The sequence below is a fragment of the Micropterus salmoides genome, unplaced genomic scaffold (assembly GCF_014851395.1).
Source record: "Micropterus salmoides isolate LMB-PRFRI ecotype aquatic unplaced genomic scaffold, ASM1485139v1 Ms_hic_scaffold_2, whole genome shotgun sequence".
Lineage (NCBI taxonomy): Eukaryota > Metazoa > Chordata > Actinopteri > Centrarchiformes > Centrarchidae > Micropterus > Micropterus salmoides.
Window position 1 is genome coordinate 39,666,057 of NW_024041150.1, and position 15,310 is coordinate 39,681,366.

A 15,310-nucleotide genomic window follows, 5' to 3' on the forward strand; every position below is an offset into this window, starting at 1 on the left:
ATGAATTCAACATGTAATAAGAAAATAAAAAAAACAGAATTACTTTCAGACAATCAATTAAATATATATTGGTTCATGAATAGACATTATAATATATAAAACACACAGAAACCCATTGTATCTTGAAATAGTTTGCATTGGTCGAATCACATTTTAGCCTTTAAATGGTGAATCATATGAGTATGAAGTTAACATAGCAGTTGTGTGCACATACCGAAAGCTGCCACCAGGACCTGACGGCCTGCACAAAACTGAAACCACTATGAAACAGTTGATTTATTTCAGAATAATACTTGTTTAAAAATTATCAAATAATATCAAATACTCGTCATTCATTTGATGACTCCGACAGTCAGCTTGTGCGCTTTTATTTTCAAGTAACATCACAACAACATGTGCAGTATGAGAGAAGTTAGCAGACAGAGAGCGATGGACTTCACGTGACAAGATTCACAACTTGGATTAATTTTTATGAAAAGCTGTTTTGATTCTTTTGATCGGTCGACCCTTACAGACTAGAGGAATATAAATAATAAAAGAACGGACACATTCGGACTTAACGAGCGCTTATTCATGTCTTGTACCATGCCAGTTTCACCAGTATACATCCAAAGAAACCAGACCAGGCGTGAAATTGAGGCAGACGTTTATTTGTCAAAATATTTTCGGGGGGGGGGATTTCGAGGTAGGTGCAAAGCATAAGTAAGAACAAGGTCATTATAAGGGGGTGGTTTAACGTGAAAATTTGAGATTGGCATCGTCTATCGACCTAACCCAAGGACTGTTGCCTTACTATTATAATTATTCTAAATAGATATTGTTGGTGTAATGTTACAGTTGTGGTTATATTTTTTACTTTTTATTTGCTTTTATTTATATAATTCTTACTTATAGACCAATATACTGAAGCAAACATCTGCTACAGATCGGCCGCAGCCTTGTTCTACATAAGATTTTAAAAACTGAATACGTTGTAAGCGGTTGGCCTACTTACATTTATATTCCTCTTATCGTTCCGAATTTGAAAACCGGAAACTAGCAAAGCCTGGCGTAGCATGCTGCAAAAATAAATCTATTTAACAGTTTCTTACTACATACTATACCTCAAACAGTATGCAGTATACAGTACACACTGCATATTGCGGTTGCCAATTGTATGTAGTAGGCGGTTCCGAATTCCTTAGTGTTGAAGAGCCGTTTTGAATTTCGAAATTGGCAGGAGCTGGCCGGCGCCATCTTGGCAGCGCGTCACTGTTTGTCACTCCCATATAACCAAAAATGGACAAAGAGGCGGGTCGTGGATGGAGCAGAGGTGACGTGTTGCTAAAACCACTTTCGCCTAGTTCAACTATCTGAGTTAGCTCAGGCTAACAAGCTAATGCTATATGCTATTCTACGTTAGCAGAGGTGGCTTCTAAATCTCCGGTGCTGTACGGTGGAGGGTGGAACCTGTGGCCGTATTGTTACCAGTTTTTGGTCGTTACCAGCTTACAGTCAAGGTAAGACACCGGAAAATATTTAAAGAAACTCACATATCTGTTATTGACATTATACTTTAAAAGGTTTTAAATGCTTTTTTATCTATAAATGTGGTAACGTGTTTTGCAAACATTAGATTTTGTTGAGACCAATGTTAACAGTTAACTATGAATCAGTTATTAATTACATACAATTAGTTACAACTCATTTCTTTACATGTATTCATTTGGCTGACGCTTTAATCCAAAGCGACTTACAATTGATATACATGTCAGAGGTGGCACACATCTAGAGCAACGAGGGCTTAAGTGTATTCACTCAGGGACACAATGGTGTCTCACAGTGGATTCGAACCCAGGTCTCTCACACTCAAGGCATGTGTCTTATCCACTGCTCTCATGATGGACGCTATTTAGCTTTTAAACGTTAGTGATGGCTGTTAGACGTTCATTAATTCCCCACACTGCTATTTTGAGTAACATTGCTGCTGTCACAAAAAAACATTTAAAGAGTCTCCCTTGTTCCATTTTCTCCCGTGTATGTGACATAATAGTGTTGTCAACATTAAAACACTGAGGCTTCTTTTAGAAGAGCATAAAAAAAAATAGGACACTATGGAAAAGTTCATTGTGAGCATGAGAACCAGATTGAGAGATTAAAGGCTTCAGAATCATTTGCAGGTGTTTTGAGTTAATTAGCTGATTAGAGAGCTCTTCTCCATTTGACACTTCTGTAAAATTTATAATACAGAAATGTATTTAGGCTATTCTAAAATTTTTATACATTTCGAGATACTGGAGTTTTATTTCCATGAGCTGTAAACCGTTATCATCAAGATGAAAACAATAAAGGGGCTTGAAATGCTTCATTTTGTGTATTGAATCTATGAATGGATAATGAATCAAAAATTCACTTTTACGTTAGAAAATTAACTTCTCCACAATACTCTTTGTTTTAAAGACTCATCTGTATCATTTACTTTATATTTGTCATCACCTGAAGCATTTATTACAAATTTTCCTCCCAGAGTCACACTGTGGATCAAATGTCCCACCTGGTGCCCAGAAAGCTGCAGAGACCTGGGAAGAATCCTCATTGTACTGTTAGCGTGGAAAGGCCTTCTCTTCTTCTGTTTATTTGAGTTTTAAATATTGTCCATATTTGTGTTGTAGGTCCATTTAGAAAAAGATATGGTTTATGGTTCACATTGTAATAAATAATAGATATATTAGCACTCCCTGTCTTTACTACTTACTGAAAAGTTAATTGTATACCTCAGATAAAACACTAAACATTAAAGCTGAACTCTTGCTAAAGAACATCAGTCTAGTATAAGTTAAAAAGTGAAAATACTCCCAAACATGTTTCACATGAAATGTTGAAAAGTAATTATGCAGTGTATTTATGTGTGTGCAGGAGTATTTTAACTTTCTGCCTTATACTTTAAGTTAAATAAGGGGCCATACACCCAGTACCCATATACTGTATAACAGAGCCTGAAGTTTCTGAAGAGTGCCTTGTTTGCTGTTAACCTTTCATTTTGTACTTCTGCTAACATATATGCAATATGTTAACCTATAAATACCATCTTAATATTTTCATTTACAGCTGTTAACTATAATACATAGTTGAGTTTAGATCACACTATTTGCAGTTAACATGGGGAATTGATGATGAATGAAGAATGTGATTTTACTTTAAGTATAAGTAGTCTGATCAATTTTATAAGTATTCCTTAAACATAAGCAATAGTTTAACAATCTTAAACTCTTGTCTTGCATTCATGAAAACATCAATATTAAAAGGTTACAAATGTAAAAATAGCTTTGTATGACTTGAAATAACATCAGTAGTGTTCAGGTGTTGTGAGTAAAAGGAGCTGAAGAGCTGGAAGCTGGAGCCGTTATCTCCTGTAGAGCTGGACACAGCAAATCAGCTCCTCTGGTATCTGTAAAGACAACAATGGGTAGAAAGTTAAGCAGTTTCTTCCAAAGTGCCATAAAGCTACTGAACTGATCGCCTCAGCATGATAACCTCTCTGGCATGTGACAGTAATTATGGGTGGCAATGGGAAATACACTGTTTACTAATATGTGCAATATACGGTTTGCTGCTGGACACTGTGCAATAACAATCCATGCTGCTAGACACCTGCTGACTACACAAGTCAGATCTTATTCATAGTTTTTACGTGACATCACATTCCAATAAAAACACTCCCTTGGAGGGCAAAAAGATGTTATTTTACTTTGCCTGCCAACCAATATGCGATACACTGTTACTTTGAGTTTGTTACTTCTTGCGTTGCCAAAATGCTGGATGGTTGGGCTTTCGGATTTATTAATCGAGGCGTCAAGCATGACCTGTGTTAGGTGAGGGATTCCCCAGAAGGTAGAAGTAAACATTACCGTAGTCGAGCAGCGGCTTGGACCTGGAGGTTTTTAACGGTAGAAATACTGCAGCGGATGCTGTAACATTATATGGGTCTTTCTTTGTCTTTCAGGCAGAACTCCGCAGCCGCTGCCCCCTCGGCTCTCTGCCTTGAAACCCTCCGTGTCCGTTGGGTTTAGGTCCAGCCACTTATAATAGTATCTGAGAAGTATCTAACTGAAAAGCGATTTGGTTACAGTTCGTAGCTAAATCTAACTTTGCCCGTTAGTAAAATTTACCGTTAACATAACATCAGCTAACAGAGCTGAGCCGGAGACGTTTGGCTGAGCCTTTACAACTTCACACAGACGCCTTTTCTTCAAAGCATTATCACCATAATGTCTAACAGTAAGGTTAATCTAATACATTTTGGCTTCTCTCTTCTTGTTGACTTGTCTTTGACTCTTTAAAAGCTGCGGTTAGAGCACACTAACTTCTGTTAACTTAGCATCGTTAGCAGCTTAGGGCTGCTCCTATTTGGCTAATTAGCGTAACAAGCTAAGCTAACAAGCTACATGCCGATAGCGATACCTGTTAAATATTGTTGACACATAAATAAAATACAGGAATTTCACTCACCAACTGGAACACAGACTTCCTGGAGGTTCTCTCTCCAATAAACTGCAAAGCCTGCCATTATTCATCCAGTTTGCATGTAGAAATGTCCAAAAGGCGTCCGTGTAGCTGAGTGAGGCTAACAGACGGCGGACCGAGTGCTAGCAGTGACAATGGCGCCTGTCAATCAAAGCGGCTAGGCCCCTAATAATGCAGAAATTTAAGGCTTAATATAATTTAAACAGATGAGTTATAAAAAAATTCACCCCACTCACAGTTGTTACGAAGGGAAAAATTAGCGATTTGCACTAAAAACATTTTTTGAACCAGGCTGTAAGCATGTTTTATTCTGCTGTAAAGTTGGGCATTTTAACATGGGGGTTGATAGAGATTGACTCCCTTCTGCAGCTAGCCTCAAGTGGCCACTCGATGAATTGCAAGTTTTCACTCTGGTATAGGAAGTGAGAGCTGGCTCTTGGTGTGTTGCAGTACTGGCGTGTAAACTGCTCCTTAACTAGACAGCAGATCAGCTGTTCAGATCAGTTCTGCACAAACAGTTATTTCTTACTGTGTATACCTGTTTGGTCCATGAAAGGAAACTTTCTGTTGCTGCAGCAGAAACATTATTAAAAGATGTATTTTTTTGAAGCAGTGTTCATTTTATTGTCTTGACTGTAGCACTTGCCTAAAACAACCTTAACTTTAAATTAAAAGCTGATAGCTAAATGAGGCATTGTGTAATTTTGCAATCCGTAATCAGAATAATCAGAATTATTTGACTATTAAAATAGTCGTTACTTGCAGCCCTAGAGATAATCAGAAGCTACTTTATACATGTGGTGGATTAAAAGCTTCACATCTTGTCTGACTTTGCTCCTCAGTCCCTCTCTTCAGCCACACTCTCCTCCCTCTGCATTACTCTCTCAATTAGGACATCTTCTTTTCATTAACTTCTCACACCTGCCACCTTCATGCACGTCAGCTCATTTTTCCAAAAACTCATTGAACGGCAACAGTCTGCCTGTTTCATCTGTGTTTGCGTCCAGTCCACATCGCCTCAGCAAACCCACCCTGACACATCTTGTCTCATGAGGCCGAGTTTGAGCAATTCACAGGTATCAATGTGTCAGTTATTTTTGTGGTTTACCATGTTAATAAAAGCAAAATAGTGAGTAGAAAGAAGTACAAGAAAACTGAAAACAAAAGTCTGAGGATGTTTTTCTATCGTCTTAAAATAAGATATAGAGGGGAGATGTTTAGATAAATACAGAAAGAATAAAGTGAAATTGTGAGATTTAAAACTAAAAACAAGCAAATAGGCTTGTGGAATCAAATCAATATCAATGAAAGATGAACCTCTTTTGTCCTGGTATCCAGCTCCTTCTGCAGCAGCTTCTTGTCGTCCTCACACCTCTGCTTCTCCTGTTTGAGCTTCTCGACCTGAGGAGAGAGAAGATAAAGACAGAAGATGAGAGAACTTTTCTCTTATTAAAGTAGTGAGTTGAGAAAAGTCTGTCTCAGTGTTTTTCTTCATCTCAGCTGGTTAAAGGGTTTCTGTCAGTGAAAAAACATGATGAGGATTCAACATTATTTACTCTGTGTGCTGCTGACTGTTGTTGACTTGTTCTCCAGCTAACACACTCACACACACAAGCTGTGTTTCCATCAAGGTTTTAATATCTACATTGTAAAGTATCACATTAGAAAAGGTTGACAGACAAAGCAAAATATGAAAAAACTTAATTTTGCAGGTGGTTGTTGTCTTAGTCTAAAAAGAGTTACTGCACTAAATGAGAGATGGAAACACTTTTACAGAATAAGTTCTGATGGAGCGAAAATGTGACTCACGACTTGCTGGATATTCTCACAACACACAGAGACAAGGGAGGGGAGTACCATGACAACATAAAGTGAAAAATAAAATTGTGCAAATGAATTGAATGTTGAATTAATTCAACAATTAAAACTTGTTTATTCATTATAACAATTATTGAAGTTTAATAACTCTGTTCAGGAACAAAGACTTCGCCTCAAACACACCTGATTTTAGCACACAAAGTATTTAAGCACACCTTTTCTGTTCTCTTCACTCTGACCAGATAAAATAAAACAGCAACTGTGAGATTTCAAACTAAAAAACAAACAAATAGGTTTGTGGAAACAAATCAATATCAATGAAAGATGAACCTCTTTTGTTCTGGTCTCCAGCTGATACTGCAGCTTCTTCTTGTCGTCCTCACTCCTCTGCTTCTCCTGTTGGAGCTTCTGGACTTCAGCTGTCAGTCTTTCCACCTAAGAGGAGAGAGAAGATAAAGACAGAATGAGAGAACTTTTCTCTTATTAAAGTGTGAGTTATAAACAATAAAACATGACAGAAAGATACTCCATGGTCTGATGTATGCAGCAATTTTAACTGTTCATGTTAAAGAAAAGCAGCAGGTTTCTAGTTTTATAGATGGAGCAAAGTCACAGTTCTTTTGCACCTTTAGCCACTGAGAGGCAGCAGAAACAAGTTGTGAACACAATATTAAAGGTGATGTAGTGAATTGTTAAACAGCTACTTTTTTACACATCCTACAGTTACATTTCATGTTTGTGTCACCTGATGAATGTAAATCCAATATTAATTCTCTTTTTGCTCTGTTTTTGGTCTCCTGAGGGAAATATCTCTTTCTTTAGCTGCTAAATGCTCCGCCGTGTTCACCTGCTGTGTCTCTTATGTGCTTTTCATCATGGCACTGAGTTGAGATGTTCTTTCATTAAGACTTTCATAAAGCATGACAGCAGCAACAGACATAGTCTGCCAAGTTGCACATTTGTGTAGATCAGAAACAGCAGATTAAAATACTAAGAAATGTTTTTTTATTTGAAGATCATCATGTTCTATATTTGAAAGAGACACATTTGAAGGTGAACTGAAAACAAGCAAGTTTGTGTCTTGAAATAAATCATTTGTGGCGAATACAATATTAACCTCTGTGATCTTAGTCTGCAGCTCCTCCTCCAGGGTCTGAACTCTGCTCTCTGCTTCCTCCCTCCTTGGCTGCTCATCCTGGAACTTCTGCCGGGAAACGATCGGCCACTTAAACTGAGAGGAAACATTAGATATTAAAGACAAGATGAGACGTTTCTGATTAGGGAACACCAACCCAAACTGACACTTTTAAAGTCGTAGGAACACACATTAGCAACAACCTGACATTTGACAACTAACACTAAACACAATCATTTCAAAAGCTCAACAAAGACTTTACTTCCTCAGGCAGCTTAAAAAAAATACTTCAACTCAATAAAGATGAAGATTTGTGACCTAAATGCAGTGATGTTAAAGCCTGCACACCTTTGTCATTGTAAATTTCTGTATGAGGAAACCTTTGAGAGTATTCATTTTATTTCTACATGACCACTTACCAGAGGGAAGGAAGGCTGGACTGGAGCAACTCTGCTTCTTTCCAACTGGGAAGAAAAAGAGATTAAAGGAGCCATGTTCTTTAATTAACATATTTAATGGTTTATTATCTAAACCATTTCAAATATTTGACCTTAAAGGTTCTCTGGAGTTTTAAACTTCTATAAGTGCTGTGAAGCTGTTTGTCTATGAATGAGTTCCAGTTTTGTTGATCTTGAGCACATGATCACATGTATGTGGGTAACAGATACATGTTCCTGCCAGTCTTTTCATACTATTCACTGATCTACTGGTGGCTGAAAAACGCCAAGATATGCAGAAACACACCAGCAAAGGCACGAAGAAGAAGACTGCTGTAGTAAACATGGATGTAAACAATTTTGGATTTAAAATACTTGATTGAAATTAAATTTAGACTTCAAACACACACGATGTGTTTTGGTGAGTAACACTGAATGTAAATATAACTTCTGTTTAATCACAAGAAAACTCCACAGAGCACCTTCAGGTTTAAGGTCTGAATGTTCAAAACATGATGATGATGAGTGTTGCTGAATGTCTGAGCATCGACACTGATACCAAATATCTCTATAAATATCTGGATACTCTGATACTTTTTGTTCAGTAGAATAATGAACCTCTCTGTTCTCCGTCTGCAGGATGGTCTCCGTCCTCTGAATCTGATCCTGGAGCTGCTGGACTTCAGCTTGTTTGTCTTCAAACTGGGAGGAACGAGAAGAGGACACAATATGAGAGACATGTTTAACTATGAATGTATATTTGAGTTAATGTACTGCAACATGTCAACAGTAACAGAAAAACTATCAAGCCTATATCATGGTTTTATTTGTGCGTCTAATTGGAAAGTTTCTGAAGTAAGTGACTCCCTCTGTGCACAGACTGGGTGAAAAGCACTCCTGCTGTTTTGGTAGCAGCTGGGCTCCATATATAATGTGGGGGTACAATAAAAATAACACACTTTGATTTGGATTGAAAATGTGAATTTCTACATAAATCCAATCCTGTGAGTTTAAGTTCTTTATCACATCAAATAAGAATTTAAAATGCATCTCAAGAATAAAACACGAAACAACATTTTGGCCAGAGAAGTTGAAAGGAGGCCCTGGTGCACAGGAATAATGAGCCCCAGTAATCCAGCATCTGTATGAACTGAATACTGAATCACACCTGACCAGCCTGAGAGCCTGTGCAGACGAGGCTGTGGTTGCTTTTTGGCAGTCTGGTGGACACACTGTGAGTCACTGCTAATAATCTTTAGCACAGACTGATTTACTGATGTTCTCTATCGTTACAAAATGCATCTACTGGTTGGACAGCGTGTAATCTAAACAAATTAAAGCATTTCTCCATAATCGCAATGCCAAACTGGCAGCAGATACTCATTTGAATGAAGCCACCTGTTTGTGTCCTCCACTGTTTATACAGCCCCAGAGTCATTTTGTTTCTAACTGGAAATCACAGCCCTCTTAAAAAGGATAAAAATCATTCCAGTCTCAAACCCTCTTCGACCTGTTCCTGACCCAGACAGAGAAGCTAAACTGAAAACAAACCAGTAGGTGGCTGAAACCAAATCTGTTGAAGAAAAGATACAAATACAAACCTTTTTGATTTTGGTCTTTAATTCCATTTCCAGGGTCTCCAGCTTTGACTTCAGTGTCTTCAACTCAGCTTCCTTATTTTGAACCCGGCGCTTATTAAGACAGATGACTGAACATATTATACAATCACCCATCTTGCAAAAATGAAGCATCAAGACTTTTACTGAATAACAAGTGAGAAATCTCAGCTCTCATGTAGAAGAAATGTTGCAATTTATTGGCAAAGTTTCCTGGATAGTTTTGTTTCAAGTGAGTAACACAGTTATAAAAGTAACGCAGTTACAGCAATGTATTACTTATTGCTGTAACACAGTAATATAACTCATTACTAAAAGAGAATCAATAATATTATACCCGTTACCATCTCAGTAACGTGCGTTACAACACATTTTAACCCAAAAGTAATGGGTGTTTTTTTTTATATAATTCACCAACACCGAGAAAAACAAAACCGTGAGTAAAAGAGCAACATTATTTCTTGTTGCTGTAATCCAACGGTGGAGATTGTAGGCAGGGTGAGCTCGACTCCTCTTAGCTCCCCTGATGGATCATGTGTAAATAGATTTCTATATGTGTTTGTGCTTTAACGAATTACTTCCATGATTAGAGAGGCTGCTGTCAGATCCTGTCGGAGCGTCGGGAGATTAAAATGATTAATGAGGTTATGCTGCTGCACCTCGTGCGTAAATGCACACAGTCTCTTTCTTAATGGGGAGACGATTCATCCTATTCCCCCCCGACAGATATAACTGTGATCTGCACGTCACTAGAATCCACCTATGCAGCACATCAAAAGTAGTGCAAAGCTTTACAATTCAGAGACAGTAATACTGTCACATAAATAATTACTCTCAAATGACAGTAACTAGTAATCTATAATGTATTACATTTTGGAAGTAACTTGCCAACACTGGTAGTAATGTGGTTTTCCCTCATTATATATTCAGATTATCTCTGCTGCTTTGTTAAAGTTGCTCATGCTGCTCAGTCTGTTTCTGCATTTGGTCTCATTCACAATCTAAAAATATGGACATATTACAATAATGTACTTACTTTGTGTTGTGGTGTTATCTTAATTATATTCTAACCACTTACCCGAGAAAATACACTGCTGATTCGGCTGATTTGAATTATCTCCAGCTGGGATGGAGGTGAAGGACACAAAGAAACACATGAGTTCACATTAAATCATGTGAGTAGTTTTACAAACTAATGGGACAGTTACACTACTTACTCACACAATTACTGCATGAGTAATAATAATGTAATATTAGTACAACAGTCACGAGACATTGAGTAATGAGTACTTTTACTTTTAATACTTGAAGTGCATTTTCCTGATTATACTTACATACTTTTACTTTAGTAACATTTTCAATGCAGGACTTTTACTCGGAACAGAGTATTTTTACAGTGTTGTACTTTTACTTAAGAATCAGAATATATCCACACATATAACTGAGTAACTAGAGTTATTTTTAAAGGGAAACCTGACGTATGCAAATTGTTTAATAAACAGGAAAGTTTGCCTACTGTGTTTTTAAAGTCAGTTTGTCATCTCAGCAACACCTGACAAACAAAACTATACTAACGGTACTTTTACTTTTTAAAGCAGGTACTTTGTAGTTTGACTCAAGTAGAAATTTAAATTGAAGACTTCTACTTTTAATGGAGTAATATTTATCAAGGATAGCTCTACTTTTAGTCAAGTACGGGATTTGTGTACCAGTGAATAAAGTAAATATTGTGTACTTTATTAATTATCATTTAGTGACTGAGAAACAGCAGAAGTGATGAGTGTTGAGCCTCTGGCTGGCTGTCACTGCTCCTCCTGCTCACTGATGAAAGGGGCCATTTAGTAGTTAGGCTGACTCCTCATTCTCTCTTTGTTGCCTTCACAACACCGAACATCCACTCAACACAACAACCACCACTGACTTACAAAGAACTTAAGTTTCTGATGGTGTGTATTCTCCCTCTTTGTGTGGCTCACTGAGTCTGGGCTGTGACACAGTAAATACAGAAAGATTAAGATAAAGACATGAACCTCATTGTTCTCCAGCTCTTCCTTCACAGTCTGCAGGTCGTTCTCCTTCCTCTGCTTCTCTTCTTGGAGCTGCTGCAGCTCAGCTTGTTTGGTTTCAACCTGGAAGGACAGCGAGAAGTTTTAAAGAGAGGAAATGAGACAAATGTTCTTTTTACAAACATTTAAAACTTTACACTATAAATTAACATCTGTGACAAAAAAAAAACAAATAAGACTTTATTTTGTACTTGACCTACATAAACTACTGTGACATAAAAATGTGACTTCATACTATAATCAATGTATTATATTATTAAACTAAAGATGAACCTCATTCCTCTTGGTCTCCAGCTCATCTTTCAGTGTCTGAACTCTTTTCTCAGCTTCATCCCTCCTCTGCTGCTCCTTAAACTGAAAGAGAGGAGAGACAGAAACAGGGACAACAATCCAGACATGATTTTAGGCATATTTATTTTATTAGAATTTGCAATTGATAAATTTCAACAGCATTGCATTTGTTTCTTACCTCTCTACCTCGTTAATTGTTGTGTTGTTTTAATCAGGTATGCGATTGGGGCAAAAAAGCAGGAAAATATACTGAGACCCCCCCACACCCTGATAAAACTGGCGGCGGCACTATTATAACATGGATGGTAAAGCAGGACCCATGACAATAACTTATTTGGTGGATGTGTTGCAGTGGGAATTTAATCCACTGCGCCTTCGCATCCTCTTTAATAATTATTATTTTGTATTATTTTTTTTACCAAACTTCAACAGCTACATGTGCAACATGCAACATGAAATAATTGAGTCTATAACTAAATAATATAACTACTAACTTTCAAATTAGTTCAGTAGAAGTTAAAGCAGCAAAGGTTGTTTTGTGTATTGATAAAATGTAGGAAAAAATTTGACATTTCAACTCTGGCAGCGGGCGGGCCAGTTTCACAGAAGCCGTTGCCATGGTTACCTCGTGAAGCACTTGTTTGCCTGTCTGTTGATGAGGAGCGCAGAGCCGTATGAAAAGGCCTCATATAAATCCTGTCACAACGTGCCAAAACCTTTAACATAAGCACGACCTAAAAACCATTCATACAGCAAAGTGTGTTTAGACTACAGGAGTGATCAATCGACAACAAAGTCAAAGCAAACTTTAGACATATAGCCTATAACAAGCGATAATCAAAACATACGCGAGAGCGACTGTGGTACACACTGCGCAGGTGGGGAAACATCCTTGTTGATACTTTATATATTATATTTTACACGTCAGCCTATATAAATGACCTCAAATCCTTTCCATTTCACTCCGCCAGCTCCTGAACCCCCCTCTTCTTTTTTTTATTACAGATCTGCATGATTCACTTGGGTCAGATTTACAGGCCACATCCTTGTTTAATCTCCATTGACTTTTGCTTTCAATGTTATGTCCTGTTTCTTTACTTACATGTTTTGTCTTTCTTTCCCCTTTTTTGTTCTTCACACTCTTCATTGTCACTGTTTCATTTGTCATGAGCTGCTCTCTTTCTGCTTCAACCTGAACTTCAGGTTTGTTTCTTTTAAAGCGCTCCTTCTGTTCTCCTTTATCCATTTCATCCCTGTGGCTTCTCTTGCTCTCTGTGTGAAAATACAGGCAGTAGAATTAAAGTCATGTCCTTGCATCACAGCATATGAGACATTTGAGTCTAAAATTAGGTGTTAATGGGCAACAAAAATAAGACACTTGAGAATTTGACTTATTACAAATAAAAGTAGAAAAAAATAATGACATTTCAATCATATTCATTTACACAATTAATCACATTACTATGTCCCATTAATCTGTAATTAAGTTGCAACTCACTGATTCTGTTCTGTCTGCATTTCCACAAAGAAAAGATAAGTAACAAAATGATCATGATGCAAGCAGCCAAACTAACAGCCAATCCAACCGTGACGGGGGACAAACTGGACTGGACCTCAAAGAAATCATCTGAAATGATAAAACACAAAATAACATGGTGTTTATAGAACACTAGACTTCAGCTATTTGAAACTAAAACATTGATCACATCATCAATCATTTCTACCTGGAACCTGGATGTGAGTGTCTCTGGTCTGGTTGATGTCCTTCTGTTGGACTCTACAGGTGAAGTTGTTGCTGTGTCTCTTCTCCACAGTCACTCTGCTGCTGACAGTATAGAGGTCATCAGGACCTCTGACTGTCTCTGTAGGTCCAGCAGAGAGGAGGTTTCCCTCACCGTCCAGCCAAAACACCTCAGGCTCTGGAAACCAGCCTGCAGACTCACACTGTAACACCACTCCCCCTTTGTCTCTGTCAATCCCTGCTAAACTGATGACAGGTGAGGAGACGGCCCCTGATGTTGAGCAAGAGGAACATTTAAAATACAGGTCAGTTTTACAAAGACTGCATTGATAATAAAAAAAAGATGTATAAATGTAAATCTACAACATTTTATTTTGTCCAGTACTTTGGTAAATATTTGCAAAACTAATGAGATTCCAGCCTCAGCTGCACTTTGTGTTTGGTCCAAATGATCAAATGTTAACATGTTAACACATTGAACTACAACAAGGTCAAATGTAAACTTTTTTTTTCAGCTTTTATGTAAATTAAAGAAAAAATAAGGACCAGTTGTTTCACACATTACTAATAATTTTCAGTGGTAAATCTGCTGCCATCATTCTTGTACACTGCATATATGGTGTGCTAGATCTAAAGCCTGACAGCTGTAGCAACAGTAACATGCAGGGTTTAATGAAGGATCAGCTAACATCTATTTGAAAGTCTGTCACAAAGTAAGACACATCACATTGTGTCTATTTTATATGATTGTATGTTTTATATTTAATTCAGCTGTTCTCAAGAACATGTAACCATTAAACTGGTGTTTGATGGCTATAGTTGAACTCTTCATGTCCCAACATGAATGGCTGAAAGCTGTTTTGATCCTACCTCAGTTATTCACTGGATACGCTGCACAGACTACACACCAAACTGCACTACACATACATCATGTATCTACTCACCAACAACAAGCTCAACGGAGGCGTCTGTGTTCATATCTGGAATGTAACATTTGTATCTCCCCTCATCAGAAAGTTTCACTTTGGAGAGTTTCAGTGAAATGTTTCCGTGCTTCAGTTCTTCAGTGAACAGAGTTGTTCTTTCTTTGTAGGATGGATTTTTTGGAGGATGGAGTTCCTGACCAGCACGCCACACATACACAAATCTGGGGTCCAGGTCTGGTCTTGCCCACTCAATAGTCTTGGCAGCAACATCCACTGCAGGCTGCAGATGACATGGCAAGATGATGTCATCGGCAACTTTTGTCACTATTGGCTGAGGAGAACCAATTAACTGAGAGTAACCTGGAAGGAAACAAAATAGTTAAATTAGTTCTTAGAGCTGAATTATATACAAAAAAATCATACTGGGTTTATTTTGACAGATACTGTGATATGAATTTTTACATTCTAAAAGTAAACAGTGTGTTTGTTGCAGGGCTCAGATACGGTGGCTCTGAAGGCTCACAAGAGGAATTTTTTGAGGACTACTTTTTCCCTCGCAATACTTTTCTTCTTCTGTTCTTTCTGAGCCGTACGCTCAGCTGCTCTCAGTGCAACACTCCAGTATGTATCCGCTTTTTAAATTTTATTTCAACTGAGCATTTCCTATGTTGATATACAGTCCCCTCCAAAAGTATTGGAACAGTAAGGCAAATTCCTTTGTTTTTGATGTTCACTGAAGACATTTGGGTTCAAGATCAAAAGATGAGTATGAGACAA

The 15,310-nt window shown here is 37.7% G+C and overlaps 2 protein-coding genes across 4 annotated transcripts in view; both read right to left on the reverse strand.

The window, feature by feature from the left end:
• The window catches only part of LOC119912524 (trichohyalin-like), a 729,783-nt gene that overhangs the window by 645,937 nt on the left and 68,536 nt on the right, over positions 1-15,310 (reverse strand). For all 3 annotated transcript variants that reach the window (XM_038731751.1, XM_038731752.1, XM_038731753.1), the window contains exons 9-10: positions 10,588-10,632; positions 9,495-9,584 (exon numbers count right to left, since the gene is read on the reverse strand). In XM_038731751.1, coding sequence (XP_038587679.1) covers positions 9,495-9,584; positions 10,588-10,632 — 135 coding nt within the window. The remainder of the gene's footprint in view (positions 1-9,494; positions 9,585-10,587; positions 10,633-15,310) is intronic.
• The window catches only part of LOC119912529 (butyrophilin subfamily 3 member A2-like), a 78,002-nt gene that overhangs the window by 59,609 nt on the left and 3,083 nt on the right, over positions 1-15,310 (reverse strand). The gene's annotated exons all lie outside the window — the stretch shown is intronic.